The 17,908-nt window shown below is 47.7% G+C and overlaps 2 protein-coding genes across 4 annotated transcripts in view; both read left to right on the top strand.

Moving 5' to 3' along the window:
* MAMLD1 (mastermind like domain containing 1) overlaps positions 1-4,662 on the top strand; it is a 75,966-nt gene extending 71,304 nt beyond the window's left edge. Inside the window, exons 3-5 of the mRNA XM_048959913.1 lie at positions 185-331; positions 1,812-1,893; positions 2,179-4,662. Coding sequence (XP_048815870.1) covers positions 185-331; positions 1,812-1,893; positions 2,179-3,197 — 1,248 coding nt within the window. The 3' untranslated portion in view covers positions 3,198-4,662. The remainder of the gene's footprint in view (positions 1-184; positions 332-1,811; positions 1,894-2,178) is intronic.
* An 11,145-nt stretch (positions 4,663-15,807) lies between these two features.
* MTM1 (myotubularin 1) overlaps positions 15,808-17,908 on the top strand; it is a 40,213-nt gene continuing 38,112 nt past the window's right edge. For 2 of the 3 annotated variants that reach the window (XM_048959924.1, XM_048959922.1), the window contains exon 1: positions 15,808-15,886. The gene's annotated coding sequence lies outside the window, so the exon portion shown is untranslated. The other variant, XM_048959923.1, reaches the window with a different exon arrangement.

Here is a 17,908-nt window from a genome sequence, read left to right as displayed (position 1 = left end):
GCTGACCCCCAGAAGCCAGAGCAGTCACCTGGCGCTTGCTGTCACACTGTGCCACGTGGGTCCATGTGAACCTTTGGCACGGAACAGATGAAGACTGGAGAAGAGGGCATTAGCAAGAAGAGAAAGGCTCCTGTTGTTGTCTCCCTGATGAGATTAATTTTCTTTCTTTCATCTTTCTTGGCAGGATCAGAATCCTGGACTTGTTGCCAGACTTCAGGAGCCGGGCTCCGTCCCAAGTGGAGGCTCTGTGCCGGCACCAGCCACAGTGAATGGGTACACCATGAGGAACCATTTACTGAAGCAGCAAATAATGAAACGACAGCTGATGCAGGTACAGTGCTGAGTGCTTCTGTGGGTTCCTGTGCCATCCACCTCACTGGAAGGACGGGACTAACTGGAATGGGAAAATCACCAGTCAGCAAACACCGAGGAGTGACCTAGGAATTGCTGGGTTGAGTCAGACTAGGGCTGTGGTGCATCCAGGCTGTTATCCCTAAAGGAGGCCAGGGCCAAGTGCTGCTCAGCAAGCCTGAGTTCAGCTCTACCCATTCGTGTGCGAGGAAAGAATTCAGTCATCTCTGTATCCCTGCTGTCGTGTTGGTCAGCCTCAGAGCTGGAGGAAAGATGCTGAAAAGGGAGGCTTGAAGTACGAGGCAGGCCCAGGAGACACGTCCTTCTCTTTCTCTTTGATTCTCTGGAGATCTCCCAGAGCAGATGATAAACCCAGTACATCCAGTACTGGACTTGGATGTTCTCATTGGGGACAGAAGTCCCAGTGCAAGGCTTGAAACGTGCTTTGTGAAGGAGCAAGGGTGAGGGAAGCTCACAGGGGGCTGTGTGAGGCAGCACTGAGCTTGTATCTCTGGCTTTCTGAGCTGGGTTTGTGGCAAGGCTCATTTCTTTGCTGGGAAATGATGTGAGAAGCAGTTCAGTAAAACTCTCAACTGTCCTGTTCACTGATTAAATTCCCTTCCAAAAACAACTGTACCTCATTGTCATCAGTTGGCTTCAAGCTTATCTGAGCTGCTCTGGCACAACAGAAGTTCAGCAAGGCCTCAGCTTGCACCATTTGTGGGAAGTTCCCTGAGTCACAGCTGCTGTCCACAGCAGGGACACGAGCGTGGTGGTGGGTTCTGGGGTCAAACAGCTGGGGAGATGAATCAGGGCACTTGGAGAAAGCCAGCAGTGCTCTGCTCAGGGAGCAGCTTCTGGGATCCAGGGCTTCCTGTGGTTCACTGCTGTGTTCTGGTGAGGAGTGGCAGCTGGCACCGCAGGCCGACCACGTCAGAGAGCAGTTCTGCAGGCAGGGTCGCGGCCACCAGCAGCCTCCTGTTTGGCATTGTGTCCCTGAAATGCTGCTGCCAACTCTGTTCACTCCTAGGCTCTTGGGCACCTTTTGTCCCCGGGTCAGGTACTCCCACGAACACATGCAAACAGCCCAAGAGGTGCTGGGGAGACACCAGGATTTCTCCAGCCTCTGGCAGCGCCATACTTCACTCATAAGCTGGTGAACATGAGGGTCTGTGTGTTTGTCCACCTCCCCCTCGGCCTTAAGCTTCCTGCACAGCTTCTGCTACAGTCTGCACTTCCAAATGCGGGGCTGTTTAAGGACACCTCTGCAGGAAGGGGACATGTGAGCAATTAAGATCAGCTCTGAAATGAACTGAATGAAACGAAGTCTGGGCCGAGTCTCATCAGAGGGATGTGTGTGAAAGGTTGTTAGTGATGACAGTGGCTGCACTTCAAATGTCTGCTGCCATTTCTGTTTGTCAAGAAACTGCAACCTGACTGTTATTCCCCTCGTTTTCCAGGAAAAGCAGAGACAAAACATGCTGGGAGTAACATCTGAGCAGAGGAATTTGTTTGCAGCTCAACAGATCAATCAGTTTCAAGGTAAGGGGGGAAGTGGCTTGCTTTGCAAAGCTTCAAGGAGCCAGAGCCTAGGATCTGATTAAATACTCAGTGTTTAATCATTCTCTGCATTTCCCATAAAAGTATTTCCTATTTTATCATATATCATGAGATTTGCCCACATCCTTATTGCTTCAGTAATAACTCGTCACAAAGCACGCAGAGCCCAGGTGGTAGAAGCTAAGCATGGAGAAGCAGCCATTAGGGATGTGCCGTGTTTTCGGGGTGAAGGTGTGCTCACCAGCTAACATGTCTCTCTGTGTGCAGCTGTGCAGCAGCCCATTCCTGCTGACTGCAGCCAGCCAATGCCAGCCCCTCCGCCCAACCACCACATGCTGCCATCGAACCCAGCCATGCTCCAGAGCACTTTGGGCACCAGCATTACCCCAGTCACTGCCAGCCAGAGCAGCGGAACGATGGTGATGATTCCACACAACCCTGGCAAACAGCAGGCGGTTTTTCCACCTAATTCCGACTTTAACATCCCGCTGCGGCCGAGCCAGAACTCACTGGCCATGAACTCAGGGTGCCAAACCGTACACAGCCACGCAGCGGTGCAGCCGGGCATGCCGATGGCTGGCTTTAATTCTGGCTCCTTGGTGAATCACTCGGCAGCTCAGCAGCACTTGAGACAGCCGAGTGTGCCAAGAATCCCCAACGTCTATCCCAGCTCCTCTGCCCAGATGTGGACGCCGACTGCGGTGCCAAGAATGCCAAATCAAAGCCAAATGGATACCAGCATGCAGCAGTTCTCAAGTAACGCTCTTTTCTCCAAGCAGAACGTGCGACCAAGTGCGTCGGGTCAGCAGTTCTCCCAGCAGGCTGTAGTGCCGCCTAATCAGATTGCTCCCGGAGTGCAGGTCAGACAGATGCAAAAGCTAAGCATGGGACAGCCTGGCCAGGGCTTGAGCTCAATGAGTAATCAGAACTTGAGACACAATTTAACCAGGGGACCGCTGCCAGCTATGAATGTTATGAAATCGATGCCACAGGGAGTGTCCAGCTTTAACCAGCTCAATCCCCCCGCGGGCCTCGGCCCACCAAGCTACCCCTCTGCGGGGCAGCCGCCCGACGCCTTCAGCAGGATGAGCGCGGCTGCCGAGATGCCGCAGTACGACTTCGTGCCCCAGCACAGCAGCAACGTCCTGCCCGCCAACTGCGCTGATACTGACTTCCTTGACTCGCTCATGAAGAGCAGCAGCAGCAACGACGAAGAGTGGTTGAACAATCTGACAATGATAGATGACATTTTGGGGCAGCACACTCAGAGCTCCGGACACGTGTAGCTTGGAGGGAAGCAGTCGCTTTGTAAATACCGTACGTGTGACTTTCAGGTGCGGCTCGTGGCCCGTGAGAGCTGCCACTTCTTTCAGTACAGAGTGAATAGACTCAGCCAATTCTTTGCCTGCATCAAAGTTTAATATTGGCAGTTTTTCATATCAGTGTATATATTTGAATATTTTGTAAATTATGTTTTCCTAAACCTTAAATGTAGAAGTATTTATACTTCTTTGCTGGTCTGTTTGTAAATAAATCTATAGCATAACTTTTGGTTTTATTATAGGGATTTCATTATACCTTGTTATAAATATGCAAATAATATTGTTAGTTTCAGTAATACTGTGTATTACAGCATAAAATACTTATGTTTTTGACATAACTTAACACATGAACTAGGGGTGTCGTTGCAACCAGACTATGCAGAAACCAAGAGTGGCATCTGTTCTCCCGCATCAAGAGCAAAGATGGAAAAGTCGCTTTGAAAACGAACCAATACATGTGAAAGGAACTGCTGATCGACTCGTAGCTCAACCCTGCAGCCTCACAGAGGGGTGTGGGTCTGCCCAGGGCCCCCAGCACAGTCAGGAACCTGCCGGCAGGGATCCGCTGCAGGATCAGGGGAAGTCCTCCACCCGGTACGCTCCGGTGTGCTGACTTGGCATTGACAGTGCACCTCCCGTTGTCCTGCAGTGAGGGTGCACTTGTGACGCTGTGGCTGTTGACAGGGGTGCATGTGTGTGTGTGTGTGTGTGTGTGTGTGTGTCTGTGTGTGTGTCTGTGTGTGTGTGTCTGTGTGTGTGTGTGTGTGTGTCTGTGTGTGTGTGTGTGTCTGTGTGTGTGTGTGTGTGTGTGTATGTGTCTGTGTGTGTGTCTGTGTGTGTGTGTCTGTGTGTGTGTGTGTGTCTGTGTGTGTCTGTGTGTGTGTGTCTGTGTGTGTGTGTGTGTCTGTGTGTGTCTTTGTGTGTGTGTCTGTGTGTGTGTCTGTGTGTGTGTCTGTGTGTGTCTGTGTGTCTGTGCACCGCAGCCGGCTGAGGGGCAGCACGTGGTGACGCGGGTAAGGCGACGATGCCGGTCTGACATCGCCAAGGCTCCCTGGCCGCCGTGTCCTTCGGTTCTGGTTTGCACACCTCTGCCGTGTATTTTTGTAGCGTACAGGTGATTTGTTCCTGGTTTTAAGGCTTTTCATAATTTCTGTTTTAATGTGAGACTTTTTTCAGGGGAAAAGTCTATAAACATGAATAGTTAATTTTTGATGTTTTTCTGTCAGCTACTATACTGTCCTATGTATATTTAAGAGTCTGTTTATAAAAGATTCGCTGTACTGTAAACTTAAAATGTTCATACTTTGTGTAATCATATTTTAATAGTCACATCATACTTCGCAATACATTTGTAATATAACGTCAGCTTCAAGCACAGAATGTTTTTTTCTTCATACCATAATAAACTGCCAGGGGAAAATTGTGTATATTTCATGTGCTCATTTCTTAGCTACAACGTTCTGTACCTGCCAGTATTTGAACTAATTTGATTTGCCCCAGATGCTACGATGTCAATTTAGTTACGTGCACAAATATGTGTGCTTTAACAACCTTAAAAGAAGGCGCAGATAGCATCTAGAACTGTCTCATCCAACAGAAGCAGCAGCCACCCCAGATTTCCAGGGCTGATGGGGAAAGTGAGCAGCGCTGCCCTTCATCCCTCGCGTGCTGGAGGACATCACCTGGGGCATTGCGTTCACGTTATCCATGCTGGGGGAAGGTGATGGGTGAGGTCAGCCCAGCCTGTGTGAACCCTTCCTCTCCAGAACCGTTTCCTCCAGAGCCAGGGACAGGAAGGAGCTCCTGAAGCTACAAGAGAGTAGGGCTGGAGGTCGGACAGGAGCGCACTGCTGGTCTGTTCCCAAACAGCCTGGTCCCACGAGGGGTGCAGGTGTTTGAGAAAGCAGGGCCAGGATGGGAGAAGCCATTTTTTCAAGCAAAAGAAATCGGCCCCACCAAACAGTTGCCCAAATTAAGCTATAAAGCCAGCGAGGCTATGAATGAGAAAGAAATGGCTGCCTGCTCGCAGACAGCAGTGAGGGGATGAATGCCTCTGAATAAGTCTGTGACGGGGACAAAGGTGAGTTTGTTTGGCCATGGAACTTGGCAGTGCTTCAGCAACTTTTCTGCTGTGAGCCATGCCCTGCTCTGAGTGTGGGCCTGGAGCCGGCACGGCACGCAGGGGGATGGGAGGACTGCTGCCCACAGGCATTTCTTTAGGATAGTAAGAAATATAACAAAAACAGCCTATTTTCATTCCTCATTTTGTTTTTGGCAGTGAACCTTTCAGTTGTGCAGAGCTTGGGTAACAGATGCTGGGTGGGAATGTCTTCTGAAGCCAACTCTTTCCCACCGAGTTTATGAAGCACTGTTTATCTTGTACCTGAGTTGTGCACCCACTTGTTTGCACTCTTTTTGTCTGGTGTTGGAGCTGACAGAGCTCCTCTGCTCTCCATCTCAGGCCCTCGTGTCTCAGCAGGGTGCTGTGAGGAGTCGCAGCTGTGCCACACTCTGCAGGTAAGTGCTGTGTGATTATCTGCGGTGCCTCTGTGGGTGATGGATCTCAGTGCACACAGAATCACAGAATTGCACCTTTTGGGACTGGCCCCTGACCTCAGTGGCATGAGCCTGGGCTGCTCTTGTCCTATGTGAGCTGTGGCTGTGGCTGGGCAGGGTGCCTCCATGTACAGACTGGCCATGGGGAACCTCAGCAGCTGCAGCACAAGCCCTGCACCGCTGATCCGCAGCAGTCTGTAACAGGCAATGATTCCATCACAATGAGTTGTCTGCTTTTAGCCTGCAAAAAGTACCTTTGAACTTCGCCATCCCTTTTTCTTCTCTTGTTCAAGTGTGAAAATGCCCAAAGTCTGGACCTTCCTTTGCTTCCATGCTCCATATCACCAAGAGCAGTGGGTGCAGCAGTAAGGCAGTAAGACTAAGCACATCGGCAGGGTCCCCCTGTGTGCTGCGGCAGCAGAGCACAGCTGGGGACACACGTCAGCTCAGCCTGCAGCCCAGGCCCACTGCATTTGCTGCTGTGGAAGCGCAGAATGGGTTTAGATTTCTAAAATAGTCACAGGAATGAAGCGTCCACTGTTAAAAGCCGTCATTTATTTCCCAAACAAGTTACGTCACCAGGCTGCCCTCGTAATTACAGCCATGAAAACAGAGGCAAAGCAGTAAGCTTTTTCCTCTTGGGCTCTAACATAACATCAACTACCTATAAAGGGCAGAATTTCCACAGTCTTGAGCTCACTAAGAGCTCATTTGTCTGAAAGGTTAGTGGCACAGGTAAGTCAGACTTTAAATTCTGTACTTACTATGGAAAAATCCTTGTGGATTGTATCAATCTAAGCCAGCCCATTTTTTACAAAGGAAAAACAGAAAAACAGACTCATTCCTATAAAAAGAAGCACCCAGAGAGCTCCTAGGAACAGAAGCCACGGGAGCCCATCAGGCAACTTCCCTGTGCAGCCCAGCCCTGACTTATGCAGAACCTGAGCCGTGCTGCACGGTGACTCTCCAGGATTGATTACACGTCTTGCTTAAGAAGCTTTCAACAAAGGAAGCCGTGCTGATGCTGAAGTGTAAGGTCAAGTTCTCTCATGTAGGATGTTGTAAATCAGGAGCCATTCCACTGCCTGCAGCAGGGCAACCCCTGATTTATACCAGTCCGGGAGCCGGGGCGAGCACCTGGCAGGGGCTGGCACTCACTGTTGGTGCCACAGATGTGCCCATAGCCCATGGAGAGGGCCTGGAGCGGTGCCCAGCGCAGGGAAGGCAGGCGTGGGGCGGCGCAGCCTGCTGTGCACGCTGTGCAGGTGGCACAGCCCCACAGGGACACTTGTTCCTGCCACATCTACCCACCTCCCTATGTGAGCTGAGCTCGGGTTTTGGCGCTTAATAGCAATTTACTGCTCAGTTCAGCTCTGTTCCCTGCTATACATGTATAGCAACTTTGAAAAATATGAAGAAGAGTCTGAAAGAGGGCAGTATGTTTTAAATGCCAATAGGGATCTCTCTAAGGTGAGGTAAAACCTGTGTGCCAGTTGGCAGCTGCAGGAGTTACGGAGAACTGAAGGCTCTGTCTCGTCAAGAGGCCTCCTGTGTATGATGCTGAGCAGAGCTAGGGAAAGGCACCTGAGTGAAGATATCTGCCTTGAACCAGGAGAGCTGCACTTAATCACAGACATTTGCTGTGCTCCCTCCCTGCTTGCTCAATGGATTTTGTAGCACAGCTAGGAAGGGAGGAAGGGAGGACGGGAGGGAGGGAGGGAGGGAGGAAGGAAGGAAGGAAGGAAGGAAGGAAGGAAGGAAGGAAGGAAGGAAGGAAGGAAGGAAGGAAGGAAGGAAGGAAGGAAGGAAGGAAGGAAGGAAGGAAGGAAGGAAGGAAGGAAGGAAGGATCACTTGAAGTTCAAAGTTGGATTCGTATCAAAAAAGGGTGCTATCCTTTGGTTGTTCTGATGTTGCCTTAATCCACTTTCAAGGAGCAAAGGCAGCGAGGTTCTGCCCCAGCTTGGTTTCACGTCCCAGCCATGCTGCCTTTGATGAATGGCGGGGACAGACAAGAACGGGCTGTGGCAGGGGGTGAGGCAGCCTATTTTCACTCCCTGAGGGCAAATCAGCCCTAAGCTATAAAGTTGTGAGATCTCTTTTTTCTTTGCTACTATAGTGCTGTGCTTGACTCCATCCAGCTGCAGAAGCACACTTTGTTTCCAGTTCACACACTGCTCCTTGTCGTCCCTGCCTGCTTTGTATGGCAGCGGAGGAAACAGAATTAACTCGCAGACCAGGGCCTGTGCTCCCTTCCTCTTCTCAGCCCATAAATTCTTATTCTCTCTCACCTATTAGCTGGCTGCGCTGTTTGTCTAGGCAGCTCCCATTAACCCCCTGTTTAAGTCTCACAATCTTTTATAAATATATATATTTCCCCGTGCCCTTTCAGGGAGATTATGATGTGCACTTAGCAGTGGGGGACTGTGAAGCACAAAAGGCTAAGGACTCAAATCCCAAAGACGTTTAAGTACCTAATGAGGCAGACAGACAGCAGCAGGATTTTTCATGTGTACTTAAGCAGAACTGGTAGCCATGTCTCGTGGCCAGTGGTCTGTATTACCTTTGGCTGCTGTGCGCACGCCCAGACTTGGTTTCGCAGTCAGAGGATTAGCTGACTGTTGTCAGCTAAGGTTGTTTCAGTACAGCCTGTAGCAGCCAAAATCTGACCATGAGTCAGGTTCCTTTGCGTTTTCATTTTCCAACCTCAAAGCTGGCTGGCTCATCCTGGCCGTGAGGAGTGCAGCCCGACAGGTAGACAGTGGAGGGTGAGCCACTGGTTTCCCTGACCTTCTGCACAAGTTCTTCTCTTTGCTCATCGCCAGCAGCCTGGGATGTGGCACACCTCTCCCTTCCAGAGGGACATAGGTGTAAGCTAAAGCCTGAGTGTTTCATTCCTCTTGGCCAACATCCCTGCCAACAGTCTCTCTGAAAGTGCCACTCTGTGTCTTGAAGAGTGAGTGCTGTCTTATTTCTGCTTCAAACCTACAGATCTTTGCCAAAGTTTTTGGTTTACAATTTTCCACAAGATGCCCCTTTGTATGCCTACATTCCCAGCCACTAAAACGTGCTAAGCCACACGTGGATCTACCAATACAGGTGTCCCTTTTGCCAGCATTATCCAGTTCATGTAAATGCTTCACTGTTTACCCGATGCTTCAGCTTGCAGGCATCTCCATGTTGACTGGTTTAAAAGCTCAAATGCCTGATACCTCTTGAGCTCCTTATGGATGTTCCCAAGAGTTTAGCATGACACCGCCTGCAATCACCCTTGGCCTTGCACAAAATCAGACAGGGAGGCTCTTTTCGTCTTATTGCACCTTGAGCTCTGATCCCAAATGTTTTCATTCTAATTGTCTGTTATTCCTGGTGTCAGCATCCACAACAAGCTTGAAAAGAGTTTTGCCTCTGGCTGTGGCTGTAGTGATAGCTGTAGCACCTCTTGTCCATATCCAAACACAAACTGTAAGCTATTCTACAGAGAAAATACATTCTCTATGTGTTTTATGCGGTGCCCAATGCAATGCGACCCCGGTCTCTAGATGCTACCATAGTGCTACTAATAAATAATAACTCAACACAAAGATTAAGACTGCCACACAGAGACTTTCCGATTTGGTACATTAATTTCTTATTCTTTTCATGCTGTGAATGTAAGCTGTGGCTGGAGATACAAAGTGCTGTGAAGATTACTGTAAGTACTCTGATCTTCTGAACCTTGAATGGAGGTCGCTGTTGTATAATAAATTGCATTAAAATATAAATGAAAAGAAATCATGTACAATTTTTCCACCAAGAATTATTCACAAGAAGCTTCATGGAAGAAATGACTGTGTTAACTCCAATAAAAGCCATTATTTCTTTCAGGTGGCTGCTTGAAGCTTTGCTAATTGCCTGCAGCAACCTATATCAGAATCTGATGTGATTTTCAGGGCTTCCAAAGACCACGCTTGTCTCAGTGATTTTGTTTCACTCATTAGAACAAGTGAAGACATTCTGCTTCACAATAAAATCATTTTCTCCTATGCATCCAAATGTACTGATGGGGCAGCTAAGCTAATCCACAACAGCACAGCTCTTTCAGTATCACAGGAATGATATTTGTTCCCGTGGAAGTCAACAGGAAAACCCTTACTGCCCTAGCAGCTGTCAGAGCAGATTATCTGAGGCCTTAATGCACCATCTAAAAGGGTAAGTGCCAAATTTGGGGCCCTTCCCATTGCTTAATGGCCTCACAGTTTACTGATGTTGCCCATTTTACAGCCTTATCTGGTGGTTAGCACTCCAGCCATGCTTAGTTATGCTGAGTGTTCCTGGGGAGGGGTGATGGTACTTACCTGAGCTGAATATTTTGAGAACGGTTTTGGTAATTTACGCACTTGAGGTTAAGGAAAGTACATCAGTTTCTTAATGGTTTCATTCTGCAATTATCTCCTGCTCATATAGCTGTGAATAAGCACAGCCACATAAGTGGAACAGCTCAGTCTGGTGGGCTGCAGCTACCACTCACATGAGGATTCCTGCTAACACCTTGAGTGCCAGATTGTTTTTAACCCTGCCAATAAGTGGCAATTTCCTCTAACAATAGGAAAGAAAATTGCAGCAGAAAACCCATTTCTCCTCACCCACTGTGATACATTTAGGCAAACTGACTATGGTTGAGGGTTTCTTTTTTATTATAAAGAATAACACTTAAGAATAACAAGATTAGATCCATTTTCCCTACAAAACATAGCTGGGGTAAATATGAATTAAACCAGCGTCAGTTCAGCATGAGTCTTTGGAGAAGCCAGAAGAAACCACTTCTGTTAACAATGTGATACAAAATACTTTCATGAAAATCAAGCAAAAATATATTCTGATCTAAACAAATGCACGTTTCTATAGAGGAAAAAGGGCTTTCCCACTGCGCATCTTTCTACAGGCTCCCTGCAGAGCCCTGTGAACTCAGGATTCTTCACGTATAGCCTCTGCAGTCTGCTGCCTGGAATTTGACTGAATTTCGAAGCTAACCCCTATTTTAAGGAGAATGGCTGCTGAGTGGGGCAGCACTGCGTTTATGAAATGCAAAAATACGCTGCTGTGAGCAGTGAATGCTTGTGGATTCCTGACCGACCCAGATTGCCTGACCAATCTTGTTGCCTTACATGATGGAGTGACAGCATCAGTAGAGAAAGGAGGATACCCTCCTCTGATACCATCTACCTGAATTCTGGAAGGCCTCAGATACGGTCTCACATTACGTTCTTAACTTTAAACTGGGAAGATATAAACAGAAGGGGTAGACTCTTCATTGGGTAGGGAACTGACTGGATGGTTGCAGCCGGAAGGTTGTGGTCAACGGCTCTCTGTCCCGGTGACCAGTGCTATCTCCCAGGGGTCCATCTTGAGAGCAGCGCTCTTCAGCAGGGAGGGGATTGTCCCTCTCTGCTCTGCCCTCATGAAGTCCCATCTGGAGTACTGTGTCCAGGCCTGGGGCCCCCAAAATCAGAGAGACAGAGCTGCTGGAGCAGGTCCGCTGGAGGGCCACAGAGATCTCAGAGGGCTGGAACACCTCTCCTGTGAAAAAAGGCTGAGGGAGCTGGGCTTGTTCAGCTTAGAGAAGAGAAGACTCTGGGGAGACCTCATTGCGGTCTTCTGATACTTAAAGGGAGGTTATAAACAGCAGAGGCTTTTCACACAGTCTGATAGTGATAGGACGAGGGGGAATGTTTTTAAACTAAGGGAGGGCAGTTCAGATTAGATACCAGGAGGAAATTCGTTATGCAGGGGGCAGTGAGGCCCTGGCACCCAGAGCTGTGGGTCCCATCCCTGGAGGCACCCAGAGCTGGGCTGGGTGGGCCCTGGGCAGCCTGAGCCGGGGGGCAGCCAGCCTGTAACGAGGGGCTCTAATTGGATGATCTTTAAGGCCCCTTCCAACAGGAGCCATTCTATGATTCTATGGTTCTATCAGCTGCTGGGACTTTTGCACTCTGAAACAAAGAGTATTTCTTTATCAAGTACGGATTAACTCTGTTCTGACAGCCTGCGTAGTGTTAATTGACATACGTAAAATAATGCTTAAAATAACTTCTACATGCTGAATTCTAAGGGATTCGGTGCTACTGTAGTTGAAGTGGTACATGTGTGAACCTTGTCAGGAACAGAAGGGAAGAGGGTTTTTTACACCGATAAAACTGATGCAACTGTGAGATAGTTTTACAAGGTATTTTAACTTTCACCACTTGGCTGCTGTTGTTTCAGCTGCCCTGCATCACTTGAACTCTTTTGGGATTTGAATGAAACCTCAGCCCTTCAGAGAAATTCAGTTCTGCTCAGACCAAAGCAAAGCACTTATCAGGTATTAGTCTGAAGGGTATTTCTGTTTTATGAGCTATATTTACACACTTAGCAGGTCACTTTCTGTTGCAATTTACATTTAAGTGCACTGGAAGCTTATTCCTTTGTGTGCTATTTAATTTAAGAGGATTTTCTTCTATTTCTCTTAATTTAGGACAGTGCTCTAATGGTGCTAAAATTAATTCTACTAATAGTTCTGGTAATTCGGTGGATATTACTAACTTCCATTCGCTTGGTTCCTTTCAACCGAATTCATTCCAGTGCTTTTAAAACCTTTTACTTACTATGAAAATCAGATATGATGTATCTGAAAATGAGTTTGCCTTCCTCTGAAATGCAGCTACTTTTCAAATAAAATATACTGACTGCTTCTAATATTTGCGTGAAGGAGGTGTGTGATCTTTATTTAACCTGTGTATATAATCAACAAGGGCCTGATATTATTTCTCTCTGCCTTTGAAGTAAAAAAATCAGCATCTAACAGAAGTCTATCTACTAGCCACAGCATGTGTGCGTGTGTGTGTGTGTGTGTGTGTACACAGGTACACGTGCACACATCTTCCAGTTGTCATGTGCAGCCTTTGGTATCAGCAGTACTGTGCATGCAAAACCTGGGTGCCTGAAAACTGGTGTCTGCCCGCCTTCACAATAACAATAGCAAGTATGCAATTCAGGAGGTGCCTCTGAAAATGCTTCCCAAAATATAATTGCTATTTCCAGCCTTGGGAGTTGCAGGATCCAGAAATACAACAGGCCACTTATATAACTCACCTTACTGTTGTGAGTCAAGCAGCACAGGGCAGATGTTTTTTAGGGTGCTTCAGGGTGTTTTATTTGGTAATGTGTTACTTGATAAAGAAATGATTAGGCTAATTGAGGGAAAAGCTAGAAAGAAATAGGTTAAAGAGGTCTTAAAGTACAGCTTAAAATAATTAAATCTGGCAGTCTTTATTTAGCAGAGACAAAAATAAACATCAAGTTAGCAAACAAAGGACAGTAAAAGGAAACAAAGGGTATAAGTGGTGCAGCAAAAAAACCACTCATGTACACTATAGTTTCTAATATCTAACTTACAAATGGGGGAAAAATGTACACGTGTACATATGGACAAAAATATATACATTTAATACTACATTGTCTGGTTGTTTTTTTTGTCATAACAGCTATCACTAAGTGAAAATTTTTGCTAGGTAGATGGATATAAATCATCTTTACTTTGACTTACAGGCTTGATTTAAAGATGAAGAATCCCCACTTCCATTTATTTTTGTCCCTCTTCTCTCCAGAATAGTGGGAAAATCTGTCAATACTATTATCAGGTACGGTTGTGCTCCCAAACTGCACATCATCAGCCTCATAATACCTAGGTTTTCTCTGGCATCTCCATTCTGTATGAGTATTTGTTATGTTTATTATTTGTTATTGTATTTAGTGCTACACAGCCCTGTTGTGGATCAGAGTAAACACAAATGATTCCTGCCCTGAAGTGCTTTACAGCCAAAGAAATGGGAGAAAAGAGGAATACGGACAGGAGAGGCAGCACAAGGAATTGTGACTCTGTGCATTAGACATTACAAGAAAGAGAAGTTTTTAGTAATGTTTTGAAGACAAATGATCAGTAACTTTGTGGCTGTTTGGAGGATCCCTGGAAATCAAAGGCGGCCAAAAGAACACTCAGAGGCAGATGTTTAAACGTGTTACAGGTGGGCTGTGAAAACTGGCATCATGAGCCGAAGGGAGCTGCAGTAAGACCTCAGAAGCGAATGGAGATGGCAAGCAAGGTGAAGGCTATCAGGCCTTTCAAACTAAAAACACCTTAGTAAGAATCAACATGATAGAGTAGGCTGAGCCAGTGGAGAGAGGAAAAGAGAGAAATAATTTGGTAAAAATGACAGACTAAGAAAAATGGCCTTTGTAGCTGCATTCTCAGTGGGTATGAGCAAGACAAGGTTATATTTTCCAAGGCCAAAGGAAATGATATTGCAGCAACTGAGATTTGAGAAGATGGGAATTTTAGCTGTATGGACAGATTTTGACATAGTCTAAAATAGAAAGGACTACAAAAAAGGTCTGAGTCAAAGATGATTACATACAGGCAGATAATAGTGCAATAGATTGAGTTCTTGTGGAAGAAGACACGGCACTATTTAACTATGCTGAGCTTAAAATGACATTAGAGTTCTCAATTAACCAGTTCTTATCCAGATGGTCCAGGGATTGGGTGGAGGTTGGAGTACTTGCATGCTGTCTGGGCTGATTATGACCAGGCACCATATGCTGCAATACATGAGGAACAGGCTCAGAATTGCAGAGACAGCCAAAAAGTGTCCCAAAAATTAAATAACGTATGCTCCTGCAGATCCACATAGCCATCGGGTGAATCGCTGGTCAGATTCAGCTCACACCTTACAAGCATCTGACCATGTGGACGTGGGACTTGTGAGGCCCTCATGGCTGCATCCAGTAGGTGAAATTGCCACTTTAACAAGGTAATAGTGACCCAAACCAAGAGTTTAGCACACCAGTGTGCATTAAAGAGGCAGAACTGAGCAGAAATTGTTGTTTGCACTGTGGCTGTGGCACGTGTTGTCTGGGGATAAAAGATAGACAAGAGAAACAATCCACAAGGAAAGGCCTGGTTACCACCTCCTGAAAGTTGGAAGGCATGAAAGAAGGCTTTCAGAAATGTGTTTGTAGATGGGTTACAAATGGAGGAGCAGGGAAGGAGGAAAACAGTGTCACGGGGCAAGGGTAGGGGATATTTGATCTGACAGATTAATGTGGAGCAATGGATGCAATCACTGAAGGCCACATGGGCACAAGGCTGCAGCAAGGGATGGAACCAGTCTGGAAACAAACTGGGACACAAAACTGGGTTCCAGGAGTCAGCATTGAGTAATGCAAAAACAAACTTTTTATAATGTCAGAGAAAAACTTTAAAATGTGACCTGAAGGAAACCCTGAAAGAATGATCCAATAACGATCTGCGAGCACACACTTGCATTTATCTGCACAATCAGATGTGTACCTATAAATATGCATATATATATGTTCCTTACTATGAGAGTGGTGAGGTGCTGGAACAGCTGCCCAGAGAAGCTCTGGATGCCCCGTCCATCCCTGGAGGTGTTCAAGGCCAGGTTGGATGGGGCCCTGGGCAGCCTGGGCTGCTGTGAAATGTGGAGGTTGGTGGCCCTGCATGTGGCTGGGGGGTTGGAGCTTCAACATCCTTGAGGTCCATTCCAACCCGGGCCATTCTGTGATTCTGTGATCTGCAAGCAATACATTGATTTAGGAATCAATCAAAGCAAAGCTTACACATCGCATCAGTGAATTTTGTATTTTTTTCTTAAAAGGGTGAGGTCGGGATGTCCTAGAGGACAGCAGACAGGACTGCCTGCACAAAGGCGAGGAGTCCTTCTCCTTCCACCCACTGCTCGCTCCTGCTTGCCACTGCTTGCTGTGCCCGTGACCGCCAACAGCCGCCCATCGACACCGCCGTCGCCTCCACACAGGACGCGTTTCCCGCCAGCCCCGCAGAGCGCGGCCTCAGCCGACACTTCCCAGCCACCGCCCCCCTCTCGCGAGCACCGCCCTCCGCGACTACATCTCCCGGCAGCCCCCACGGCTCCCCAAGACCTACATCTCCCGGCAGCACCCGCGCGGCAGCATGGCCCTGCCCGGCGGGGCGGGCTCGCGGTGGGCGGGCCGCGCTCTCCGCCGCACTCGGGCCCGCGACGGCGACGGCGGCCGCGCCGCGGTGAGTCGGCGGGTTGTGTGCTGGGCAGCGCGGCGACCAACGCCGGGCCAGTCCCGGCCTCGCGTTCTCAGTCCCTCCGGTGCCGGCCCCTCGCCGCCCCGCCTCCCTCGGTGCCCGCTTGCAGGGGCTCGGCTCGGCCTTCTCCGGCCCGTCGCCTTCCCGTAGGGCTCGGCCCGCCTCGCCTCCTCTTTCAGGGCTCACCTGTGGCCGCACGCGGCTCCCCGCGGCCCGGCGCCGTGACTTAGCTCTGAGGTACATTTGAACCGCAACCGTCGTCTTTGTCGCGATATGAAAACGTGCCGAGTGCCCCGTGTGCGGTCGCAGACTCGTGAGCCGCTCTGCGGTCTGTTTATGACTGACTGAAGGATTGTTCTGGCGCGTGTGGCTTCCAGTGCACAGCGAGTGTTGCCAGCTGGTTCAGAGTAAGGAATGGCTCCGGAGATGACGGGTTGCTTTTGCTTGCTGATCTGCGTGCTGCAGGAGGAAGTCAGAGAAATATACCTGTGTGTGTATTTGAGGTGCTCGTGTCACTGAGGTGGCAGGAAAGGTCTCACCTGTTTTTGGTACAGAAAGCCACCGTTTTCTTGAGCCTGCGTAGGGTAACATGTGAAGCAACTGCTGAGATTGTATCGGTGTTGAGAGCTTTTCAGTGGTTGTTCTCTAGAGCGAGTATTGGCCTCTCCTGAGAAACACTAATCAGGACTGCATATGTTTAGAAAGCACCGTGGACGTCCGGCATGGTTCCTGTCTTGGGGCAGTGCTGTGCTCGTGGCTCACTAGCAGTCATGCGTTTGTCTAACAAGATTTGAAGGGGGCTAATCTCATGGTTTTGTACATTATCACTGTACAAATCTCTATCCTGGTAGCATTCTTTGTGGTTAAAAAGAGGTTCAGATGTACAATTACTAACAAAGCTAGCAAGTGCATCAAGCTTAAAAGCACTTTCGGGGCTGTATGTAGTTTCATTGTGTGGCGGAAATCACAAGAGATGAGATGAAGAGGTGCTTTTAATGAAGGGCAGAGTTTTCCCTTTTTTCACTGTTTATCTTTCTGTGCTTGGTCAGCAATTGCTGCTCTTGGAAGCTTCATTTGGAAGGCAGGGGCTGTAACATCACCATGCTTGAGCAAGCTAGTGCTAAAGTATTCCTGATCCACAGAGTTACGGTGTTGACCAGACTGGTATCAACATGGAATGCAAGGCTGGTTTCATGAGAGCTAACTGTAAATCTTTAACAGTCTGGGTGCTCCTTTAAAGGAGACAACATTGATTTCTGCTAAGAACTTGAATTGTGTAGAAATAAGTTTTACTTCATAGTTTGTTTCTTCTGATTCCCCCTAATTCTACGTCACCTTTCGTGTGAAATTCTTTCCAGAATGTATTTGGGAAAGAAACAAATGCCAGTATTCATTGGAAACAGATGACAGAGGAAATGCTTAAGAGTGTGCAGTAAGATGCTCAAAAATGTCTAGTGAACATAAGGTTGGTTAAAAGTCTTTGTAGTATTTACCCATTAGAGGCATTTCAGAGCTGTCTATCTTAAAGATTCAGAAGCTCTTCTCAGTTCCAACAACTTGATGCCAAACTTGCTGACACAAGAGAAAACTGAAAAAGCACTACAACTGTTTGTTTGCTTTCTCCAGAATGTTTTTAGTGGCAACTGTTCTGGCTTTGTTGTTTTTTTTTTTTTTTTTTTTTCCCTTTCTGATGTTATTTTAGAAGCAGTGTCAGATGGAGTGCTCTGCCAGCTCTAACAGTGCCTTCATACCTGTCGCATTCCTGTCAAGGGCCAGCTGCAGCACAAAGTCAAATGTTTGAAAGTTGAAGGATGACTGCTGTGTTGCCCTTTCATCCCACACTGAGGCGAGCGCCTCTGTTTTCTACAACTGAAATGACTTACTAAACATGGAAGCTTCTGGGAAACTAAAAACAAAAGTGTTTGCAAGAAGAGCAGGTTACGCTTTTTGTAAGAGAGGATGTGTGCTTTTCAAAATAAATCTTTGCTGTGTGGTTGCAGATGATGA

Source organism: Lagopus muta, chromosome 13 (genome assembly GCF_023343835.1).
Source record: "Lagopus muta isolate bLagMut1 chromosome 13, bLagMut1 primary, whole genome shotgun sequence".
Classification (NCBI taxonomy): domain Eukaryota; kingdom Metazoa; phylum Chordata; class Aves; order Galliformes; family Phasianidae; genus Lagopus; species Lagopus muta.
This window is presented reverse-complemented; position numbering and strand designations above follow the sequence as displayed.